Source organism: Myiozetetes cayanensis, unplaced genomic scaffold (assembly GCF_022539395.1).
Source record: "Myiozetetes cayanensis isolate MyiCay16 unplaced genomic scaffold, myiCay2020 scf3, whole genome shotgun sequence".
In the NCBI taxonomy this organism is placed as follows: Eukaryota; Metazoa; Chordata; class Aves; order Passeriformes; family Tyrannidae; genus Myiozetetes; species Myiozetetes cayanensis.
The window spans coordinates 39,423,908-39,447,687 of record NW_026087521.1 but is presented as its reverse complement, the minus strand read 5'-3'; the positions used below and the strand labels follow the sequence as shown (position 1 = coordinate 39,447,687).

Here is a 23,780-nt window from a genome sequence, read left to right as displayed (position 1 = left end):
CTGAGGTCTGTGGTTTTATCTATCAGATTAGTACCTGTTTCTAGACATGTTTTTATTATGTCCAAGTTAATGATTTGCTCTACAAGAAATTTAAAGTCCAGAATACAGAAGAATAGTATATATCTCTCAAGTCTCTGCATACCAGTGTCTAAGATTAGAGAAATCATACAAATAAAATTGTTTTGCTGAAGGTTGGGCCACTGATTTTCTGTTAGAGGTCAACCCAGACACAGTTTGTAATCTTGATGATCACAGTTACTAAAACACTTCTCCTTACAAGTTGTCACTGTTCAGGCGTTGTGGATAGAACTATGTTTATGCATAGTTCTCTTCAAGACCCCTTTTCTGCTATGTTCTTAAGAGTGCTCCATGTAGTAGTAATTAAAAAATGTTTGCAAATACATGTTTGCTTTGCCCATTCAGGGTCTGTAGTTTATTTCCGTCTGTTTAACATGATATATATACTTGTTGATGTTATAATGTTGGACTGCCTTTCTCCCTTTTCATCAGTGTGTGGTAATTTTTTGTAAGACATACTGTAAAAGGTTTTCAGTTGGTTTTGTTTTTTTTTTTAGTTAAGCTATGAAGTGAGATATCCAAAGGGTTGGCTGTTTGAATATAAGGTTTGTGATTCACAGTGATAGGAGACAAACCAGAAATGCTGTAGAAAGTATAAAAAAATACAACACCGTCTTGTCATCAGTGTTGATAAGTGAGGCTGTTTCTCTTCCCATAGATAGCTCTTCGTGAAACAATTTAGTTGTTTTCTACTTTGTACAGGTACATCAACTTATATGTATGTATAAGACTTATATTTTAGTGCTTAGAAAGTTAAAATGGAGTTTTCCTCTTTTTTTAACTGACCAGTTCAGTGGTAATTTTTGTAATGGTAGACATTCTTAAAATGGAAGAGCCAGTTTTAGTAGACTGATTTTTACTGTTATTATTTATTCATAATCCTATTTATAAAAGCCTTTTGTTAAAAAATGCATTATGCATGCAGACTGTTGTATAGCATTGGATGTTTCCATAACCTGTTAGGGTTCATCTTCAAATAGATATTAATATCTAACTCCAAACATTATTCATATTGTTTAGTGGTTATTTTATTGCATCACCTAAACATGGCATAAAATTTGTTCAATAATTGAAGTGTTTGAACTAAAATATTTTGTGTTCTCTCTTACCCTCTCTCCCTCCCTGTCTGAACTAGGGGTTGATATAGAATCAGCTCGAAAAGAAGAAGAACGAATAATGCTAAGAGATGCAAGACAGTGGCTCAACAGTGGCCATATAAATGATGTCAGGCATGCAAAATCTGGTGGTACAGCACTTCATGTAGCTGCTGCTAAGGGCTATACAGAAGTCTTAAAGTAAGTGTGGTTTAAATGGAAATTTTTCATATTTTGTTGTCTTGATGTTATGATGCTTGCAATTGATAGAACTGGGCACTTCTAACTTCAAGGAGTTGTATCTTGAAAAAAAAATCAGTCTTTAGAACAGTCTTTTCTCAAAACTTGATTTTAGATTTTCAAGCACTCATAAATCATGATGCTATTACCTTTTGTCTTAAATCACTTTAAATATGAATACAGTGTACATATTTAGCCTGAATGCTTTAGAGAAGGAATTTGATAAAAAACTTGCCCTGTTTCCTTAAAACCAACTATGTAAAGAAGACCTTTTTATAATGCTGGTTAGCCTTCTAGTTTAACATATTTATTTGCAAACATAAAGCACAGGTTGTAATCCAGAGTAGAAGTTTTTTACACTCGAGAAACTGGTAATTTTGCATTTTGATATTGTTGAAAATCACGACTCTTGAAAGCTTTCCTGGAAAGCTTCAGGCTTGTGGGGTCCCCTAATTGGCAGGTAGTTTTTCATTAATATAATACCAACATATGTTCTAACAGAAATTTAATTGTATTTTCATAAAAACTTTGCTTTATTTCAGTAAAGCATAATTAGTAATACATTGCTTTGCTGTGATTATAGATTTATTTGACTACTTTACCAGTGCTAGGAGCACTTAGGTATTGTAACTTGAATGAAAATGAGCACACATCCTGACTCTGTGAGTATTGCTGCCTTTAAGGTCTGCAGAGCAATTTATTGAATGGGAGTTCTACTTCAAAAAAACTTGATGCTTCAATATGACAAAGAGAAGTTATTCTGTTGGGAAAGAGTAATTTTAGTTTTAGGGTAGTATGTGTCTGTAAGGGAGTTTTATCTATAATTGTTCCATTGTTTTCTAGCTCTCTGTTATTGTAGTTTTCTGCAGTCCAGTCCATATACTTTTCCTAGGAAGGGAAAAATATATGTGCAGGCAATTTTTGTGATTACTTCAAATCATCAAAAATGTGTACTCTGTATAGGATGCCAGACTGCAAGACTTTACAGCTGAGCATATGTGAAGGTTGACTCATTGGAGGATACTACTATAAGTATATTGTCTCTTGAGAAGCTGGGGGAATTTTTTGAGAAGGACACTGTAGCTATGTGATTTTTAACAATTATGGACAGTGGTTCAGAGAGCTGTTAACCCTTTACATAGAAGTGTTTGTCAGGTTAAGTGTCCTCGGTCACTGTGATGCTCACCTCAGGACCATGCTGAATTTGAGTACTGAATGCAGGCTGAATGGCATGTCCTCTATTTGAGTTCACTGGATTGTTGCAAAAATGCTCATGACAGAAGGAGATACAAGTTTCAAGCAACTAATATTAGAATGGGAGGAGGTTTTAAGAGTTTACCAATAAGAACAAAATTTTTACATTTTACAACTCTCTTTTCTTAAAAGGGCTGTTCTCTATTACTACACATACAGAAAAAATATCTAACTGTATAGAAACAATGCTTTGAAGAGAAAGTGAATAGAAAAGGAAATGGAAAAGGCTATTTTTCCTGAATTTTCCTTAAAAATATATACCTACTGAACAATGAAATAGCAGATGTTTCTGTGAGAGGAAAAATCAATCGTCAATAACCCAACCAAAATATTTATGATGAAAAAGGAGAAGAATATTATCACAGAATAATATTATGATTTTTATGACAATTTATTTATCCCTGTCAGCAGTGTCAAGATCTATTTTTTTAATTTCTTTAGGCTTTTAATACAGGCTCACTACGATGTAAATATTAAAGATTATGATGGCTGGACACCACTTCATGCTGCTGCTCACTGGGGTAAAGAAGAAGCATGTCGCATTTTAGTGGAAAACCTTTGTGATATGGAGGCTGTCAACAAAGTGGTAGGATTTTTATGTAATCCTTGTCAAGATACAAAGTTCTGGTCTCTAAAGTGACTTTAGAAGCCAGGGTAAGAAAAGTGATGATAAACTGCTGTTTACTGTACGTGGAGCTTTATATAATGCATGTTTTGTCAAAACAGCATGTTCGTGTTCCAAACTAAATTCTCTGATTATCTAAATTAATTTCTAGGCCGACTTTATGCTTAGTTCTATATTAAATGGTCCATACAATCTTTGACATGGAAATTCAGAATTGAAAGGGTTTGTTGGCATTTCAGTGATGCAAAATTAGTGATTTGATGGATTGCATACAGGCTTTTATTTGATCTCTGAAAACGATGATGTCTTTGGGTAGTGTGTGAACTCTTATAATAAGCTTGTGCTGCCACACTGAAGAGTTATCACTATATTATGCTGATTTGGGTGTGCTGGAAGAAACTTGTAGGCATTTCTAGACTCCCTAGACATAATTGGAATGCTTCCTAAGCTGTATTTCCTAGACTTCTATGCAATGGCCTGTGTAGCTTGCTGGTTTTGCAAGATCTTGCTCCCAATAAGTGCAAATACATTCATGATTCACATAGGCATCAGAAGGATCCAAACCTTTTCATTCAACTATGTAAGTGCTGAGCTCTCATGCTTTTCTTTGCACTGTGTTCTGATCTGCTTCCAGTTTCTGTCAATGCTGCATATGTTAATTACCTGCCCAACTTTTAAGATGGATTCTTCATTAAATTTTTTCATAAACTTTTAAAAATAAATTAGGAAAATAATGCAGATACAGATCATGAATTAGCAAGTATTTACTCTGTGGAGGGGTGAAATTACTGCTGCTTAACATTTTTACTCTTTGTTGAATTCTTATTCCTTACAAATGGAGGGTACTTATAATAAAATTAATAAAAGTAGTGAATTCTGAAATTAAATTCCAAATAACTTCAACTCTTTCTGTATAATGCTTACAGAATTTAAAAATATCAGCTGCTTAATAGTATTTTGTATCAGGTAGTCAGGTGCAGATGTAATTAATCAAAGCCAGTTTTTCAAATTATGTGTTAGACTTTTTACTGGGAGTGTGAAAATGCGGATATAATATGCTAGAGAGCACTTCCATAAAAGTATGTTCAACTCCACTGGGGCAAAAATAAGAAATAAGGAGGCATAGAAATATGTCAGCTGGGGTTTTTTTGTATATGGGCTTGTCTCTGCAAGCTAGGAGAGATTCACCTGTTGAGTTCTTAATTAAACTAGTAAGCATTTTTGGGTTTGGAGATATGAGGATTGAAAAGTCCTGGATTTGGTTTCAGTTGTATGTACTTAGCACCTTGGAGAACTCAGCCTTTATTGTTTAGGCACTTCAGGTATCAGCTGTTGCAGATTTGAGTTTAGATGTAACCTTCCCACTACAACAGTTTTTTGCAAAATGACTCTTTGTGGTCAAGGTAGGTCTAACACTCACTTAACAACTACCTAAAAATAGATAGTACCTAAAAATAGAAGGCCACTTTAAAAACTGTAGTCATAATGCAAATATAAACTTGAGATAACAGTTCAAATGTCAGATTACCTCAAGCTGTTTTGGGTAAGCTCTGTTGAGAAGTGTACATGCTTCTGTATGGTCAGAAGTTTTATGGATGTGAAAATTAGTGTTTTCCTGTCTAACCAGTTAAGATAGCTTTCACAGTGTAATTTGGAATATATTTACCTTTAGTTAACATTTTGAGAAACTGAAATAAGCACAAATAGGAACACCTTTCATTGTTTTTATAAGCTGCTGTGACTGCATTTAAATGACAGCTCTGTCTTTATTGCTGGGTATTGTACAAAAGAACTTACTAGTCCGATCTTGTCATGATCGTCATGATCTTCATGAAGTCCACCCATTATGTTGATGCAGCTGCATATATAGATCTGGGATCCAGTGGATCTAGGAATTTGCTTAGATTCCAGCCTTCAAGTTCATGGCCCATGGAAATCATACACTAAAAAGAAATAAGAACAAGTGGTTGTAGCAGATCTCTTCTAAAATGGAATGTAAATTGTAAAATACAGTTTTGCTGTAAAATGTGAAAGCGCGATTACTAAATTTAGTATAGCTTGCTTAAATAATTTAATCTTTTAAAAAATCAATCTGTGGTTGATGTGGTAGTCTACAATTGGAAGGATACTGAACTACTCAGGATCCATCCATACAACTGACATTGGGAACAGTTGTTCGGAACTAATATTGTGAGAATTATTTTCATCAATCTACTTTTCCATCATAGTGTTTGGTTTTGTTTTTTTTTTTCATTTCAAAGGTCAGGAAAATTTTGTTATGTCTTTATCACTTAAAAAAAATCTGTTTACTTGTCAGGTATAGATGTTTTTGTTTAAATTACCCCCAAAAAAATAATATTGCAAAGTTGTTTTCAAATACTGACAGACTAACAGTTTGCAATAGAGCTTAACTTATATTTTTCAATTTCTCTCTCTGAATGTGCTCCTTTACCTGCATCATCATGTGAGAAGACATGTAGTCTGTTGTATTTAAATTCTATTGCACAATTACGATGTTTTACTTCTTCCCCTTCTCCAGGGTCAGACAGCGTTTGATGTAGCAGATGAAGATATTCTAGGATATTTAGAAGAATTGCAAAAGAAGCAGAATCTGGTAGGCCTTGTGCATGTATATATATGTTATAGTTTATTGTACATAGGATTATGGTATCCAGCTCAAAGCAGCATAAAGATTAAAACCGAAGTTTTGATTTTGCATTTCAACTCAGGTAATCCTACAGCCACCTCAAAAGATCTTTTATGCCCTTACTTGGTCAGTTGTGGTAACGAAAAAGCCTTGGAAGAAGGGTGCTCTACAACTTGCCTCATCCAGTGTGCATTTTATGTATCGACAATAAGAATAAAGTTTCTGACATGTTGGAGTTTTGAACTTTAATACTTTGAAAGCTTATATACACACACTCTAGTATTTGTAATAGTTAAAGAAGATTTCCCTCCATTTGTGATTTTGTCACACTGATACCATTCCATCAATTAAACTGCATCATTCTATGTTTTGAAGCTTCATAGTGAGAAACGCGAAAAGAAATCTCCCCTAATTGAATCCACAGCCAACCTGGATAATAATCAGACACAGAAAACATTCAAAAAGTAAGTAAAATAGGAAAAATTATAAGCTCTTAAAAAAGATGACTTTACAAGCTGTCACAAAGTCCTACTTAATAGGCTTTAGTAAATTTTTCAGAACTCTAGTAAGTACTTTCCTTTTCAAACTCAGTAAAGAGACGCTGATTATGGAGCAAGAAAAGAATACAGAGTCTCTGGAGCAAGAGAAAGCAGATGAGGAAGAAGAGGGAAAGAAGGATGAATCCAGTTGTTCTAGTGAAGAGGAAGAGGAGGATGACTCAGAATCTGAAGCAGAGACAGGTATGTTATTTGGAGCATTGCCTTTCTTCAAGTTTTTACTTTATGAATTTACTTATTTAATATCACATGATAGAGAGTTAAGTATGGTGTGTTTCACTTATTCTTCTGCATTTTACTAAGCTTCCAGTCATTTTAAAACAATTTTATACAAGTCTAAAGTCAAGTCATAACAGCTACTTCAAATGGATGTGTTTACTGGTGGCTACTTAGGTTAAAGCTATTAACCAGTTTACTTGATTGGGTACTTAACAATTGATACTTTTAATTAAATAGAATAATATAAACCTTAAGTAGCGTGTCAGAGATATTGAAAAAGAAGATCAAATGAGAAATGAAGGTTTTGTATCAGTATTTGCTTGTGAAACTGTTTTAGATATTGGATCAGCATAAGTACAAACATTCCTATTTGCTCTTTCCATCTCGAAGTAATTATCAATCTGGCAATCTTGGCTCAGGTATTCATTGAGTAATAGTGCATATAATTTCAGTGTGTACTGAGATAAACTTCTAAAGGTGTTATTTTAATGTTAACAGTTACTTCATATACAACTTGAGTTCAAGAGGAATGTTCATTGCAAGGTTTGGGATTATACGCAAAGTTGTATGCACATTACTCTGTATTTTGCTCTTCTGTGGAATGGATTGGTTGGTATTTTTCTTGAACAGTATTCAGAATAGCAAATAGTGATATAAGAACAGCATGGTATTGTTTTCTTTCAAACCAGAAAACAAATGTCAGCCAATTAGAATTTAAAGATTTATGTTCAATCCTAATAAGGAATTTTAAAATTACAATGCAGCAGTAATATACATAGACAAGGATGTCATTAGAAATAGCTTGTTAATATTTTATACTTACGCTTTTAAAAATAAGTGACCATTTTTGGTGAGCTGTCGGTTTTCATTTTAATAAATTCTAATTTCTTCACCTGAAAGGTAAGGCTAAGAAGGTATTTTAGAACTAATGAATCTGTCATAAACATTTAACATAGATAGAAGTAAAAACAAGTTGCTGAACCAAATTGTCTGTTATGGTTTAATTATTTTTTGTATTTTGAAATAAGCCAGCATTTCACTATTAAGCTGGAAAAAACATCTGTCAAGCTTTGTAATTAGTCTTCTACCTTACTATACTTGCATCACTTATTTACCGAGCTTTGCTAAATTCAAACTACTTATAATATATAACATGTAGTAATTTCTCTGTCGTTGAGCTGACTGTAATGTCTGCTGAGCTTTATGATTCTGGTAATTGTGTGCTCTTCATTGCCAGTATGTAGTCTGTGCCAGGAAAATTTGACTCTGACACAAGAATTAATTTATGTAAACTTTGGGGGTTTTAATATCAACAAGGCTTTATCATACTTTATTTGGCAAGATAGAGATGCAGCTCTACAGGGAAAAGCATGAAGTCTAAGTTCCAGGATTGTACTTTCCCTTTCTTTTCCCATTATTCAGCTTAAGGTAGTGAAAGTGAAAGATTTTCCTAGTGACAGAGATTTTCTAGTGAAAAATCCTAGTATTATAGGGAACAATCTGGTTGGTAAAGCATTTTAATAGTGTTCCATATTCTGAAGTATTGGAAACTGTGATTTCTAATCTCTCGGGATATTTAAAATGTTTTCCTAAAACTTATATTTTGTTACATTGGTTATGTGAGAATTTCTTGGTGTCCTAGAAATAATTTCAGAATGGAGTTGTGAAAAATTCATTTTTCTCCTTCCATGCTTTCACTCCAGATAATTTTTTTCTGTATTTTAAAGCTGTATTACTCATTCACAGATTTCCATCAGATCTGCCTGTGCATCATCTCAAATTGTACTGTCAGTCCCCATTGTCCTGTTCAGCTTTTTACCACCTGGAATTTTACCACCTTTCTTTTCACTTGTGTTTAGAAAGAACTTTCCATTAAGTGGTTAGTCATGCAAGCTGTTTTTTTTGTGTTTGTTTACTGCATAAATCACTTCCAAAACATTTGTTCAGCTGTGTCCATAACTAAAACAAGTGTGTAACAGCAATGCCATTAATTATACAGTTTCTAGTTGTAGATTGGTACTTCGTTGAATCTGAATGTAGTTGTGAGAACACTGTATGAAAACATTGCATACTTTACAAGTTAACTACTCTTATGCTGTATGGGTAGTGTAGATGTAAATGTGTGTTTATAGTAAGGCCAAAACCAGTGGGGACTGAACCCCATGTTGCCCCATATTGCACAGATAGGAGGTAGCATCCCATCCCAAAGAATGTGCAATTTGAATAGGTGAAACAGAAGTGAGGTGCAACATTACAAAGGTGAAGCAAATTCAGTGACAACTGTTACTGTATCACACCCATGACATTTTCTGTATGTTTGTATAAGAGGGATTAAAGTACATAAAGCACAGAGAAAGAAATTTGGGTAGAAAGGACAAAGCAGAAGAGGGTGGAGTAGGTAGACAGTGAAACGTAGGTATGAGAAACAGGGGACAAAGAAGGAATGAAGCAAATGGAAAGTCAGCGCTCTGGAAGGCAAGTCCCTGCCTCAGCTCATTCTGGTGATCAGAATTCCTGGCTGGGTTCTCTGTGCAGTTAATAATTTCTTTGAACTCAACATACACCATTATCCAAGAATAAATATTTCACTTTGAATTAGCACCTATCTTCTTTAGTTCAAATTAACTGTTACATAATCACACAATCAAAGAGTAGTCAGGGCTGGAAGGGACCTCTGTAGATCATCTAGTCCAACCCCCTGCCAAGGCAGGGTCGCCTAGAACAAGTTACATGGGAATGTGGCCAGGTGGGTTTGATTGTCTCCAGAGAGGGGGACTCCACGCCCTCCCTGGGTCTGCTGCCCTCAGTGTGAAAAAGTTCTTCCTTATGTTGAGGTGGAACTTCTTGTATTTTAGTTTATGGCCATCACTCCCTGTCCTGTCACTGGACACCACTGAAAAGAGTCTGGCACCATCCTCTTGGCACCCACCTTTGAGATATTTATATGCATTAATGAGATTAGATTAGATGCCAGCCTACCTCCTACTATTACATTTTTTTATGCTCATTAGCCAGCTACTAAAATACAGGCTGTCTGAGGAGACTGTGGAATCTCTGTCCCTAGAGGTTTACAAGATATGTCTGATCAAAGCCCTGAGCAACCTGGTCTGTAGGCAGTATTGACCCTCCTTTGAGCAGAAGGTTGAGTTAGGTGATCTCCTGAGGTCACTTTAAGCTTGAATGATTCTATGGTTTTCTCTCAGCATCTCTCAGTGGTAACACTTCCTGAATACCAAAAAAAACCCGTTACATGCATGACCTTTTAGAAAAAAAGGTGCACCTGGCTAAGATACAGATTGGGAGTGATGGGGAAAACACTGAGGAATAAATAATAAAATGCTGTTTGTAAAATTGACTGTGAAATTTGTTCTATAGAAATTCTACTCGGTGTGTGTAGAGGTGAAGAAATTGTGAAAGAAAAATGAAAATTAAAGTCTTGAAAATATTTTGCAGATAAGACCAAAATGTTGGCAGCTAATAGTGCAAACACCACAAGTACACAATCAGCATCGGTAGCTGTGACGGCGCCTTCAGTAGCTGGGGGTCAAGGGCCACCTACATCACCTGTTAAGAAGGTAAAATATCTTTTTTGTGATTTTCCATTTCTTTTCTTCTGGGTAAGCATACATTTTTTGATTCTAGTGTAAAAAGTGGATTGGGTTAACCAAAGTGAATTGGTGAAATTATGCACAGATTCTTAAAATATTTTGTGTTCTTCTCCAGAAACTGTGTTTTTGTGTTTTTTTTTTTTAATTTTTGAGTGGTTTTAATTCTAAACTGGGATCTAAAATACAGAATTACAAAGTAGCTGAATGTAAGATCCTCCTAAAAAGAAATCTGGTTTTTTCTGAAGCTAAACTTCATCTTTTGAAAGTCTTTTCTATGTTGGACTCCTCCAAAATTTCTAAAAGCTACAGTTCTACTGTCTCTCTGTGCCTGTATTTGTGCAGCATAAAACACTGTAGGTCTCATCCCTGCTTCAATATGATTAGGACCTCATGGAAGAGCTAGATAATTAGGACACATTTTTTCAATGGACAGCTCGAAAACACACCTAGCAAAGCCATGTTGCATGCTTGAAACTTTTTACAGCTTGTAACTTTACATGACAGGTTAATTTGAATGAACTTTAATTTGGCTTGTCAAAGGAAAGATGGGTATGCCTGGGGGAAAAATTACAGTAGATAATAATGCATACTCAGAAGATGGCACACAAGTGAAACTTTCAGAATTTCAGAGCAAACTGGATAGTAAACTTGTAAATCTTCATTTTTCAATCATTACAACTTTTCTATATGCATCATAATGAAAGTGTAACCCACTACTGATGCTTCTGAAAAGCATGTTCAGGAGAAATGGTAGCTGTGATATAATGAAGCCACAGTAGAGGGAAAAGACATACTGCTAGGGGAATAGTATGTAGTGTATTTAGCTCCTGGGAGCTTACTGGGGTTGTATTTTCATACTCGCAATAGAATCTAATGATAACTCATCTTACAGAGTATCCTTTAATTTAACAGATGCAGTTGTGTGATTAAATGAAAAGGAGGGGTATTTTTATAGGAAGAAATAAGTTTGATTTTAGGCTGAATTATAACCTCTTACAAATCGTTAATATGCTGTTGTAATTTGATTATGCAATAATGAACGGTTTATGTTTTGATCTCAAAGGTAAAAGGTGCAGTTTAAAAGTAAACTGTAGTTATTTTCCTACTAATATATGAAAAGCTCAGGGCCTTCTGTAGCAACAAAATAAATGCTCATTTATATCAAGACTGATTATCGTGTAAGTTAGCAGGTACATGTGATCTAGAGGAGTAGTTGAAGCTTGTATCACTGAACAAAAAGGCTTTAAAATGTTTTTACTAATGAAGGTAAAGCAGCACTGTATGTGTGATCTTTTACCTACTCTTGCACGTGCCTTTTCAGGTTTATACCATCTGTGCTACTGCAGCTGCTCTTCTGCTTTTACACCATAGACAGCCAAACCAAGTTACGCACAGGTGGTGCAGTTGCAGTGTACTAAGCTTGAATTTGGGTTTTCTTCAGTCTACATGGCATTCAGTAGTGCTGTTCTCTGACTGTGGGTACTGAAGTAAAGCAAGTTTGGGAGGGTAGCTAAGCTACCACGGGATGTGATTAAAGGATATGAATGATATAGGATAAGAAGATAAGGGGTATGTTAGTGTGAATCTTTCAGTGTTCTCAACAGTGTGAGGATTTAGGCCATGGACCTTGTTAGGTCATAGGCTTTGTTGTTCTCTTCTGTGCAAAGTGTAATTCTGCCTCGGAATGAGCTAAACTTGCTGTGTTTAGTAGGAATCTGTTACTAAGATTTTAAGTGTCTTACTACTTTTGGTATTTTGTGCTGTAACAAAGACCTATGTAACACAAACATAGGAGCAAACTATGTGGTGTTAAAACAACTTTCTGTTTCTGTTTTCCATTCTTTCAATCTTCATCTTTGTCTTGTCTTAATTGGCTTTAGTATGATTTCATTCCTCCTATCATGCCTATCGTGGAGTCAGTAGATCCTGCATCGTGGAGGCAGGGCTTGCGCAAAACTGGCATTGTTCTTGTGCCCAATAAGGGTGAAAAATCTATGGTGAGGTTCTTGTGTGCACAGGTTTATGTACAGGTTGCAAAATAACATATTTAATCAAAATGTTAATAGCAGATTTGCATGTTTCTAAGTTTGCATCTCAAGTTCACAGTGTGTATTACAAAGTGTGGGTTTTCCCAAGCTAACTTTTAGAGGAGTGGTGTACCTTGACCAGTCTGACATTTATCTCATTGACTAATTTAAGAGAAAAATAGGTTGCCTCTCATTACAACTCCCCTATGAATTTGGTATTTATGGTTATTAAAAGCAATTGTGTTCTGAAATCTCTGCAAGGAGCATGAATTACCACAGGGTAATTCATGGTAATGTAAATGAATAAAATAAATTTCATTTTCATGTGTGTTACAGTTTCCAACGTCTACAACCAAGGTTTCTCCCAAAGATGAAGAGAGGAAAGATGAATCTCCTGCTTCATGGAGGTTGGGTCTTAGAAAAACTGGTAGTTATGGTGCACTTGCAGAGATTACTGCTTCCAAAGAAGCTCAGAAAGAAAAGGACTCTGCAGGTGTTATGCGTTCTGCTTCAAGTCCTAGACTTTCCTCTTCATTGGACAACAAAGAAAAGGTATTAAGTGTAAACCAACATTTTGAGGAATTTATGTACCTTTCTTAGTATAAATGTTTATAATGTATTGTAGAAGTAAGATTGTAGTACACAGCTACTCTTTACTAAAATTCCAAAAAGTTAAATTACGGAACTTTTGTGTAGTACTTCTTAATGTGTAATATGCACCTTCATTGCCTGGTGATCTGGAGTACAAGTCTGGCATTTAACCCCATTTTAGGACTTGCAGTGCTAGTAGTAGTTTTTACACTCTGGGGACATGAGAGGTTAGATAGTTTTGGCCTCACTTGAAGAGTGATGTTGAAAGAATCTTATAAACAAAAGAAGTCGCTTTTGTGTTCATTTTCATTTTGTAGTGATTCTTTATTTACGAAATTAAGCATGGATACACTGAACCACTGAAACAAGTGTTGTTTAGGTAACTGAACAACACAGAACTTGTGGTTCTATTTCAAGAACAAGTGTTTCTGTTTTAAAGGGTATGAATAATAATCTGCTCTACTGTATAAAAATACTGAACCAGTTGCTTTCAGTTATCATTGTGGAATTGTACTGCCACAAAGCAGAAAAAAGAAATAGAGTCATTTACCTCACTGGAATGAAAACATTAAGTTTCTTTTCACTGCTATAGTCTTTATGATATTTTACTAAAGCTTAAAACTCATTTGTATCATCTGGTCACAGTAAATACAGCTGAAGCTGTCAAGGATGATGACTTTCTAAACAATTAGTAGTATGATCAATAGTAGTAACACTTAATAGAAAATGCATGTCTTTCAGGAGAAAGATGGAAAAGGAACTCGACTCGCATATGTTGCACCTACAATACCAAGACGGCTGGCCAGTACCTCTGACATTGATGAAAAAGAAAACAGGTGATTCTGAAGTCACAATTTCTTTTAAATATAAAATTACTTGATTTTAGAGTGGCTGACAAACTTAACGTATTTTAAGACAAGGCTAATTTGTAGCATCCTGCTGTATATATTATGCTAATCCATGTGGTAATCCAGTCCCTGAAGGTTTTTGATCATGTAAATTATAATGACCCTTCTTAAAGTCCAAATTATTCTGTGACAAGAGCAGAACTGGGCAATGAGTGTTGCCTTCTTGGGGACGAAAATAAAATTCAAAATAAGAAGTCCTAAACTTGTAAGCTACTCAGGGATACTAAAAGTATTTTACTGTTTTATCCTGAGTCACGAAGTGCTGCTACTGGGCTCCATTATTACTTTTGATAATGATAAAATGATGTGTTTGTTATAGTCTTTCCTTAAAACCATGTTGTGCAGCAGCAGTACAGAGATCATAGTTAGGTTAGAGCCATTCTATTGTTCTTGTTTACATGTTGACCTTACATTTTCTTTAGTACTTTATTTTCTTGGCTGATACTTCTTCTATAGCTTTCAGTACAAGAGAAACAGATGTATAGGCTTCCTACCTGTTAGGATTTGGGTACTTGCATGTTGTATTTACATTGTCAGAATGTAACATGACCTTACCTTAACATAACATAACTTAACCTTCCCATTTTTCACTTCTGCTGGGACATTTTCTTGAATTACTGTAGAATTCATAGTACAGAACTTAGAGGTCTTCCTAATGCCGTGCTTTTTGTTGGATCATGTCTGGATAGCTGAATGTAGAATAGCCTGAACTGAAAATCCTCTAATGCTCAAAGTGTGCTATTGTAATCCTTGTCTATAAGACTGATAATGTCTTTATGCCTGAAGAGGAGTGTCTTTGTTGCTACTCTTGAGAATGGTTTTTTTCAGTGCAAACACAAGGTATATACTACTTTCTCTTATGCTTGTGGGAAATTGCTGAAGTTTAGTCTCTGGGTGACAAATTCTGTTTTGGAAGAGGGATATCCCAGATCTCATGCTCCCCTAAAGTGCAGTGTAATTTGTTAGCATCTCTGATTTTACTTGGCCAGATGCTTTTTAATCTGTATTTCTGTAATGGGGCAGTTTGGAGTTTGTTTGTGCTGTCATTCTCTGGAACACTATATTCTTTGAGACTGAATTTACCAGTTTTGGTTTGTTTATACAGGGATTATTATTATTCAGTTTTTATTCTTTTGAGATCTTTTCAAAAACTCTTGTTCTCTAAAAGTGTCTTAAGCAGAAGATACCTTAGGATTTGGACAAACATTTCTTTACAGTTTTATTTCTTAGAAACTGTTACTGGTTGTAACAAAGGGATTAAGTTTTCCTTTTGTTGAGGTTTATTTGTGTCCTTGATGTGCCAGTCTTAACCATCATGCCTTATTCACAGGCACAGTTCCAAAAGTGGTTGTCAGCAATAGCAGTTTTTCTCATGGGGATTGGCTTAACTGCAGTCACCAGTCTCATTTGTCCCAGTGCTCACCAAACAGTTGATTTTTCTGAGAACTTTCTGTATGCCTTGGGGTACCAGAGATGAAGCCTCCTTTTAGGCCAGACTGTTTAGGCACCAGTACTTTGCCTAGTGTATGTAGAAAACCCATCTTGCCTGCCTAAAGCCGTAAGAGATTTTTGACAATTATTCTGACCTTGTTTACGTGTAGAATTTAACCATCTGCCCTACAGGTACCTTAATAAATTATTAAGGTTTCTGCCTTTGTCACAGATCTTTGTCCTTGTTGCCTGGCTTAATGCCAGGTTCTACCTTTACCTATCTGAACACCTACTTGTCTCACGTATCAGTAACGTAGTGTAATCCAGCTGACATCCTTAGGGATGTTAGTGATGGAAATGACTGTGAGTGATGGAAATGACTTCAAGATGAATCCTAGCTGGGCTTTTAGGTTGACAAATCTCAGACACGCAGCCTCAGTTGAGTGGCCAGAACTTCAGCAAAAGTGCTGAAGTTTACTGTGTCTTGGCAAAGTGAAACCTTGAGTAATTATGAAAAATTTCTAATGCAACAGGACCTTTCTGTGTAAGGTGATATCTCACTATTTATGCTTCTCTTTGCTGGTAGAAAATAACACTGCATTGTTACTATTTCATCATTTTCTAAAGTTGTTTCCAACTGCAGAAGTGCTAGCAAAATTCTTGTGCAAAAAGAGGTGCATTCTGATGGCCAGAGGTATCTGAACATAAAATACATCTTTACAAAGTTTTGTTTTATTTTTCTGTACACCTTGTTACCTTTTATTTATAGTTTTGTGAAAGACATAGGGATTTTCGCTTCTGTCTGAACTTTACTTCAAATCTTTAACTCACATTTTTATTAGAAATTCAGTTTTTGAATCTCAGTATCAGTTTTCAGCATAGTTTTTCTAAGTAGATTTTTGCAAGGTTGTTTCTTGCTGCTATAAACTGCAACAACAGTCTGAAAATTCCTTACAACTAAAGTCATGTCAGCTAGTGATGCACGGCAGGCCACTCAGGAATGACTACTGCAAACCTGTTTACACTAGTCTACAGTATCATGAGTTCTGAAGGCTTGTCAGCTTTTCAACTTCTTTTAATATCAAAGAATGAAAAATCCTGGTAAATCAGCTATTAAAAAACCCAAGCAGTTTCCCCTGTATGACATTGGATAATCTCAGGGGCAAACAGGTAGATATTTTTTTTCCTATTCTGGGAAAAACAAAGCCAACAATGGTCACAGAGAAAAACCAGCAGTTGATTTCATCCTGGTCAAATCCTCTTTAGCAGTTTTCTTCTGATGCTGCTTTTTCCTAATATTTCTAATGGCATTAGTAGGAATGTGGTATTTTTCCACAGGGGATTGAAAGTGATTATCCTTAAAGGTAATTTTATTCCTGTTTGGTTATGTTTATTTTAAGTGTGTTATCCATGGTTTTAATTTGAAGCTGCTGTTCAGTTCACATCAAGAACAGCCTTCTTTAATATGAGTTTGCTAAACTAAAATCTTTTTTCAGAGACTCATCTGCTAGTTCAATACGTGGTGGCAGTTCCTATACCAGGAGAAAATGGGAGGAAGATGTCAAGAAAAACAGTTTGAATGAAGGTCCTACATCATTAAACACAAGTTATCAAAGAAGGTGTGGATTTTCTTTTTTTTTTTCAAGCTTAAAAGTTATCAAGAAAACAAGTACCGAATTATTTAGTAAGGACAGCTGAAAATTGAATGATAACATGTTGAAATGTTCATAATAATGGCAAAGTATGTATTGCATGCTGATGTAATAGTTGGGCTGATTTTAAAACTATATAATTTTTACTAGCTTAAAGTATTGCAACAATTACTGTGTAATTAAAATTATATGCTTCCTTTTTCCTATGATTTATTTCAGTTTTGGATTCATTTGACTCTTTCCAGATGAGTTCAGTAGTCAAAGATAACTATTTTAAATGTTGAAATGTTTTCTTAGTTTTATAGTTTCAGTGTAGCTATTTAAGTCAAGTTCTTCATTGTAATTAGTGGAGTGATAAATAGCTCAAAAGACTAAATCAAAAAAAAGGTTAACTAAGCTGCATATTGATGCATGCTGCTGGTGTATGTGGTGATGGATACTCAACATTTTCTTGAGTCTTGAATCAATAAATAATTGGTATTATCAGTGGCATGTAATTAGGCTGTTTCATACCGCATAATACATCTTAATTCCTTGATAACCTCCTGCCTTAAAAAAAATCCCTGTCAATTTTCCTAACTTTAAGTCTAGGAAGGATGTTGCTCAGATTTCCTGTTCTAGATAGAACATATGAACAGATCAACAGTTGATATATAAGAACAATCTTTGCATGTTAAGTTTGCATGTTAACTTTTGCATGTTAACTTTAACTGTTTACACTCCAGTCTTCAAACAAAATGTGCTCACCACTTTTAAATTGCAAGTTGTGCTTTAACAGTGTATTTCATTGGTTGCTCTTGTACCATTATTTTTCATTTGTCACTCTAAAGTTGATAGAAAAAATTATCCATTGCAGAATGACAAAGAAACATCTTTATCCTTAAAGCTTTTGCAATTAGTAACAATGATACTCTTGTCTGTCCTAACTGTGCATTCTGAGATTTAGTCATGGGCACACATTCTGACCTGGTAGTGCAAAATTTATTCAGCCAGAACCAGTGGATAAAAATGTGGAAGCCACTGGGTCTCCTTTATAACTTGAAGAACAAGGGAATAACCTGAGTGGGAGGTTATTATTTCTGAGAATAATTTAAGTATTTTTTTAAGGCATTTCATTTAATTGGCTTAAAATTATAAGAGGAGTGACATTTTCTTTTCTGACAAGCTGTGCAGTGAAGTTCTGCATTTTCTGAGGTATTCAGTGTGGGTGAAACAGCAGTTTAAAAATGGGACATTGGGGGCCCTATATGAATACTTTAGTAGATGTGATCAAGACAGTCTTACATAAACAAATGAGATTCCATTCTTCTCCTCATTGTGTGAAGAAATGGTCAGGACTAAGGGACACTTCTGCTGCCCTCTGAAGTCGTAAATTAAAAGTTCTAGTCAAGGAAACAGTGAAGAAAATGCTTCTTTTGCCCCAGAAGTTTCCAAGACTCAACTGAGGCACAGAATATATGGGCAGGAATTTATTGGGTCATTCCTGCTTGGTAATATTTTAATGAGCAAAGATAAGTAATAAATGCAGCCATTATACATCTCTCCTTCAGTGGCTCCTTTGGTAGAAGACAAGATGATTTGATAAGTTCTAACGTTCCAAGTACTGCATCAACAGTTACCTCTTCTGCTGGTCTTCAGAAAACACTGCCTGCCAGCACAAACACTACCGCGAAGAGTACAACGGGTTCTACTTCAGCAGGTGTACAAAGCAGGTATTGGCACCAGCACACTTTTGTTTCTTGTTTTTTTTGTCAGGTCTACTGTGTGCTTATGTATGTGCATGCGTTCTTGTTCAGTAGATTCTTGGGCTCTGGATTTTTTCACTTTCCTGTTACATTTGTTTTGGTTTTGTACAATTTGGCTCAAAACTTGTGAATGGCTTTCTACTGTAAAGTGACAGCCATGTTGGTATAAAAGAATAAATCCAATGTTAGGTGTGAAGAATAAAAGTTCAGTCTTGTGAACTGCTAATTCTTAATTTATTCAATTTAATTGCTCAAGTTGAGCTTTCGTAGTAGAGACATTTCTCAGTCTGTCTTTTAAAAAAAAATCCATCCCTCAATTTACATGTTATTAGTTGTTTAGTAAAGTGCTTTCATTGTTTAGCTGTTTCCTTTTCTCTTTTTTTGTGTTGCTGCTTGTTATGCTGTAGTACCTCAAATCGTTTGTGGGCTGAGGATAGTACTGAGAAAGAAAAGGACAGTGTTCCTACAGCAGTGACCGTTCCTGTTGCACCATCTGTTGTAAATGCTACAGCCACTACCACAGCCATGACTACAGCTACTTCTGGCACTGTGTCCTCAACATCAGAGGTCAGGGAGAGACGGAGGTGTGTAAAGGTCCTAAGAGTAATGTTGCTCTTACACAAAACTTATAACTTCTTTTCTTACTTAAAGGAATGTGTTGGTTACCACAAATTTGGAGAGTACAGTAGGTAAAGCAGTGTTGTTTTCTTTCTGTGCATTGAAACAACTAGTTTCAACTGAAACATGTTTCAGTTTATCTAAGAGCTTAGTACTAGTAGAGACCATTCATGAAATTTAAACTTCAATGCCATATGTTTTTGACTGGCCTTGGGTTCTCATTCGGTGTGTGGTATTTTCATATTTATATTTCTGTTAATAGACTAAATGAGTCCTCTTAAAAATACCCATAATGGAACTCTGTAAAAACACTGAATTAAAAATAATGAGTCATTAATTAATTACTACAAGTACATTGCTGCTGATTGAGCTAGTGTGGCACTGGCAGTATGCTAATAAGTTATAGCATAGCATTTTTCAACTACTTTGTATGCCTGGCAATTCTGAAAAGAAAGTATTGAACCCAACACATTCTGTTTATTTCATTGCATCATTTAGGGACTCTTCTACTTGAAACATAATTATACAATTGTAAAGGCAATGCTTTAAGAGATATTCAATATGAAGAATGAGTAAGAAGCTGATGTAAATCTTATTTTAAGAATATGGTGTGTTTTTCTGTTTACAGTTATATGGAAGATGAGCTAAGATTGGTGCATATTTATGTTTCCATAAAGAGTTGTTTCCTGCTATATATGGAAGCAAAAATAAGATTTCATAAAGATTGTTAATTCCTGTTAGCTTTCCCTGGGTTCTTCTTCTTCAGGATGTTTATAAATGTTTATCCTTTAACCCTTCTGCTGAAATGCGAGTTCAGATTTCTGTGTTGCTCCTGTAGTAGTTTTGAAATGTAACTCATGTATCAATGTGTATCTCTGTATGTTCACGGAGGTAAAGAAGCTGTTCCTTATTACACAAGAAACCTGCATTCTTCTGGTTCACTTAAGGCAGCAGCATTTAAAGATTGCTTATAGCTTTAGGCCTAATTAAGGTAGCCTGTTTTCCATAATCTTTCCTTATACCCAAAACTGAAATAACTTCTGCAGAAATGTGGATTATTGATTATGTTTTTATTCTTTTCCACCATAATTCAGAAAGTGCCCACATGTGTTAACAACCAATTTCAATAACAACCATAGTCAGAATAGGCCTTTTCCAAAGTGAAATTTGACTGAACCCAACAAATGAAAAGCAAAACCAACAAAATGCATCTTTTTATCAAAAATAGTTCAGATTTTAAAATGCAAATGCTATTTAGGTCTCATATCATCTGTAAAGGCAAGAAATTTAGAATTAAGGCTTTTGCTGTCTTGTTTACTCTCGTTTAGTGTGTTTATACTAATGTGCACATACTACACAGGCTTTAGATACCTGCAGTTCCTTGGTTTTGTCTGACTAGGATGACTGTGTAACATACTGCTGTAGAGGCACTCTTCATGTTGTATTAGGACATCCATTAAATCTTAATAACCAACAAAATTTGAATAATTGCTGCATGCGAGAAAGTAGTTCTCTAAATATCAGCACAGGCATATGTATCTGTATATATACAGATACATATATGTGTGTGTGTGTATGTTATGTTTATATGCACATGAAAAAATTGTATGTATATTAATTATTACATGCTAAATTTTTTCATAAGTAAAGAGGTTGGTTAGTCTGTGGTTATAGACTGAAATTGTGTATTTAGAAAGTATGTTTGAAACAGTATTCCAAAGATATTAAATAAATAAAGACACTAGAAACTACTTTTAATAATGAAGCAGGTAATGGCACATCCTTTTGGAATAGCTGAAGCTATAGTCTTTGTATGACTTTTTGGGACTGGTTTGGAGAAACAGGGAAGAAAATTACAAACTTGAATTGTTAAATCTTTTTATCATGAATAATTTAAAATATTTCAGATTTATTGGGAGGTAGGTGTAGGTACGATAGTTACCAAAAACTAATTTATGTGCAAGAATCTGTACCAATTTTCAAACCCTAAAGATTATAATTGTCTGCAGTCAAAACCTTCTAGGTGAATAATGTTTCAGGTCACATTATTTAAAGCACCTAAAAGGCACCCTTTTCCTAATGTACATAGGGCCCAGAGCTCTAGGAAAATGGAAAGTCAATGAAAAATGCTATTTGCAAGAGAATAGGACAGGGAAATCAAATTAACATAATGTAGGCTTTTTGAGATGTGTCATACAACGGGAGTTGTTTCAACATTTTTAAGTATAGTAGTTAATTGTAAGTATTTTCCTGTGTTTTAGGGGTAATTAGTTTAATAGAGTTAGAGCATAAGTAGTGATACTTCATTTACTGTGTAAATGAAATTTATTTTTAAGTCTTAGAATTGTTTCAGTATTGTGTTTAGTATGTGCTAAGGCTAACAAATATATTATTAGATGATCAAACAAGTTCTCTTTCCATACATTATTTAAGTGTTAATAGATGATGGCATAATCACTAGCCAACTACTGAATCATTAGCCAATTATTCTTAACTAATGACATATAAAAAGAGACAATTGGAAAATATTACAGAATCTGATCTAAAGAAGCTCAGAGAGGCTTTGAGTTTTAAGCAACCTTTTAGCAACCTTCTGATTTTGCTTCTCAAATTTATTTTTTTTCTAATTTTCAGCTAATCTATGGATTCCAAAACAGTGTGAAGTTATAGCAGCATTCCCAGAATATTCTGTAGTAGAAAATCAACTAATGCATTAAGACCTACTAAATTCTTTAATTATAGTTTTACATACATACAAATTCTTTTTTTTCTTTTTTCTTTTTTTTTTTTTTTTTTTTTTTTTAATCCCAGTTACCTGCATTGGAGAATTTCTTTAAAGAGTCCAGACTTCGTCTGTCTACTCCGGTAGCCTTTTGGCTTCAATTACAATTACCTGCTTACTCTGCAGGATTTTTGTGGGTTTCATGAGGATTTATTTTTAAGCTCATTTTTTTCAAAGGGAGCTGGTTTACTCAAAATATAAATGATTCATATGAAAATGTAGTAACCACCTCCTCAAGGATTTTTAATTTCTGGTGCAGTAAGTGATATAATTAGGTTCTCTGCGTTAACAGTACATTTAGCTTTTTCTAAAAGCTTACAAGTAATGTTAAAAGTTAATACACACACATACTTGATGTATAAATGTCTATATCCCTGAATCCCTGAGGTCTTCTATCCCTGAAGAAGTACTTAGTAGACTAGTGAAATACCAAAAAAGCTGAAGTTATATTTAGAGAAAATTGAAAAAGGAAATCTAAATTAAGTAAGAAAACACTGTGTATTTGAATTGAGTTCTAAGGCTGCTGTCTTGATGAATAGATTATTATGAAATGGATGAAATATCTAGAATGTAACCTGGTTTATATAGTTAAAGATTTTTTTCTGACTACTTTGGTTTCCAGTTGTATCATGTTGTGGGGGTTTATTCTGACCTTTTAATACATTTGTACAAAAACTATCATTTGCCAATTTTGTTTGTAATTAACTCTTTAGATCATACCTCACTCCAGTACGGGATGAAGAGTCAGAGTCCCAAAGAAAAGCTAGATCCAGGCAAGCAAGACAGTCTAGAAGATCTACGCAGGTATAGTAATATTGAAGCTTCTACATTTATGGAAACATACCCATAACATAATACTTGAGAAACAGGCATACTGAATTTGCATCCATTTCTAATTCTTTTTCTTCTATGCAGGGGCTGTTGTAGATAATGTGATTGAGCTGACCAACACATGAATAGCTAACAAGATCCATGACACAGAAATAATACGTTCAGTCTAGTGGCTGTGGAGATAGAAAAGTACTAGAAGAGAGTTTGTAGAGGTTTTTGTTACTTGTTAATAATCTAGTATCTAACTGCGTGTCTCCTTGCAACATTTCTCTCTCTCAGTTTTCATACTGATATATTTGGTTGTTCTTCGCAGTTTCTGTGAGAACTTCCTTACAGTGAGTTGCAACTAGCACAATCCTAACATAGGGAACGATGGGGCAATAGCAAAATAGAGTGAGTATCTCTAATGGTACTTGAATTCTCTTTGGGCAGTGGAGTAACTACCAACCACTGTCTGCTGAGAAACTGAGAATAATCAGCATATAGGCCCTGAAAAACAGCACAAAAATACTGTAGCCATTGTCCTTACCTGTTTTAAGGATGAGTCTCTGTCTACATTTTTTTACTGATGTTACTTTCAAATCTTTGCAGTTTTAAACTCCTCAAATATTTCTGGTTACCTTTCCTAATAAGAGATCCACTCTTGATACAACTTTATCTTACCGGAGTTATTTTTACTTCTTAGTACTTTTCAGAGCCCTGAATGATGGTTAAACTACCGACCAACTATTGTTGAATCTATACAGTAAAAAAGCTACAAGTAATTACTCTATTAAAACTTTATCAACACAAAAACCAACTAAATAACTGGTAAACTGCAAAGTTGCCTTTGAAGAACAGATTACAAAGTGTTTTGAGCAATGTCTCAGTCAG

The 23,780-nt window shown here is 34.8% G+C and overlaps 1 protein-coding gene across 5 annotated transcripts in view; it reads left to right on the top strand.

The window, feature by feature from the left end:
* The window catches only part of PPP1R12A (protein phosphatase 1 regulatory subunit 12A), a 1,052,766-nt gene that overhangs the window by 63,561 nt on the left and 965,425 nt on the right, over positions 1-23,780 (top strand). For 3 of the 5 annotated variants that reach the window (XR_007630003.1, XM_050324434.1, XM_050324438.1), the window contains exons 4-15: positions 1,214-1,373; positions 3,108-3,252; positions 5,831-5,905; positions 6,314-6,402; positions 6,530-6,678; positions 10,168-10,289; positions 12,686-12,901; positions 13,682-13,776; positions 16,776-16,898; positions 18,482-18,643; positions 19,084-19,260; positions 22,790-22,880. Coding sequence is in view for 4 of the 5 variants with exons in the window: in XM_050324434.1 (XP_050180391.1) it covers positions 1,214-1,373; positions 3,108-3,252; positions 5,831-5,905; positions 6,314-6,402; positions 6,530-6,678; positions 10,168-10,289; positions 12,686-12,901; positions 13,682-13,776; positions 16,776-16,898; positions 18,482-18,643; positions 19,084-19,260; positions 22,790-22,880 (1,604 nt within the window). In the remaining variant the exon portion in view is untranslated. The remainder of the gene's footprint in view (positions 1-1,213; positions 1,374-3,107; positions 3,253-5,830; positions 5,906-6,313; positions 6,403-6,529; positions 6,679-10,167; positions 10,290-12,685; positions 12,902-13,681; positions 13,777-16,775; positions 16,899-18,481; positions 18,644-19,083; positions 19,261-22,789; positions 22,881-23,780) is intronic. The other 2 variants (XM_050324436.1, XM_050324437.1) reach the window with 2 other exon arrangements.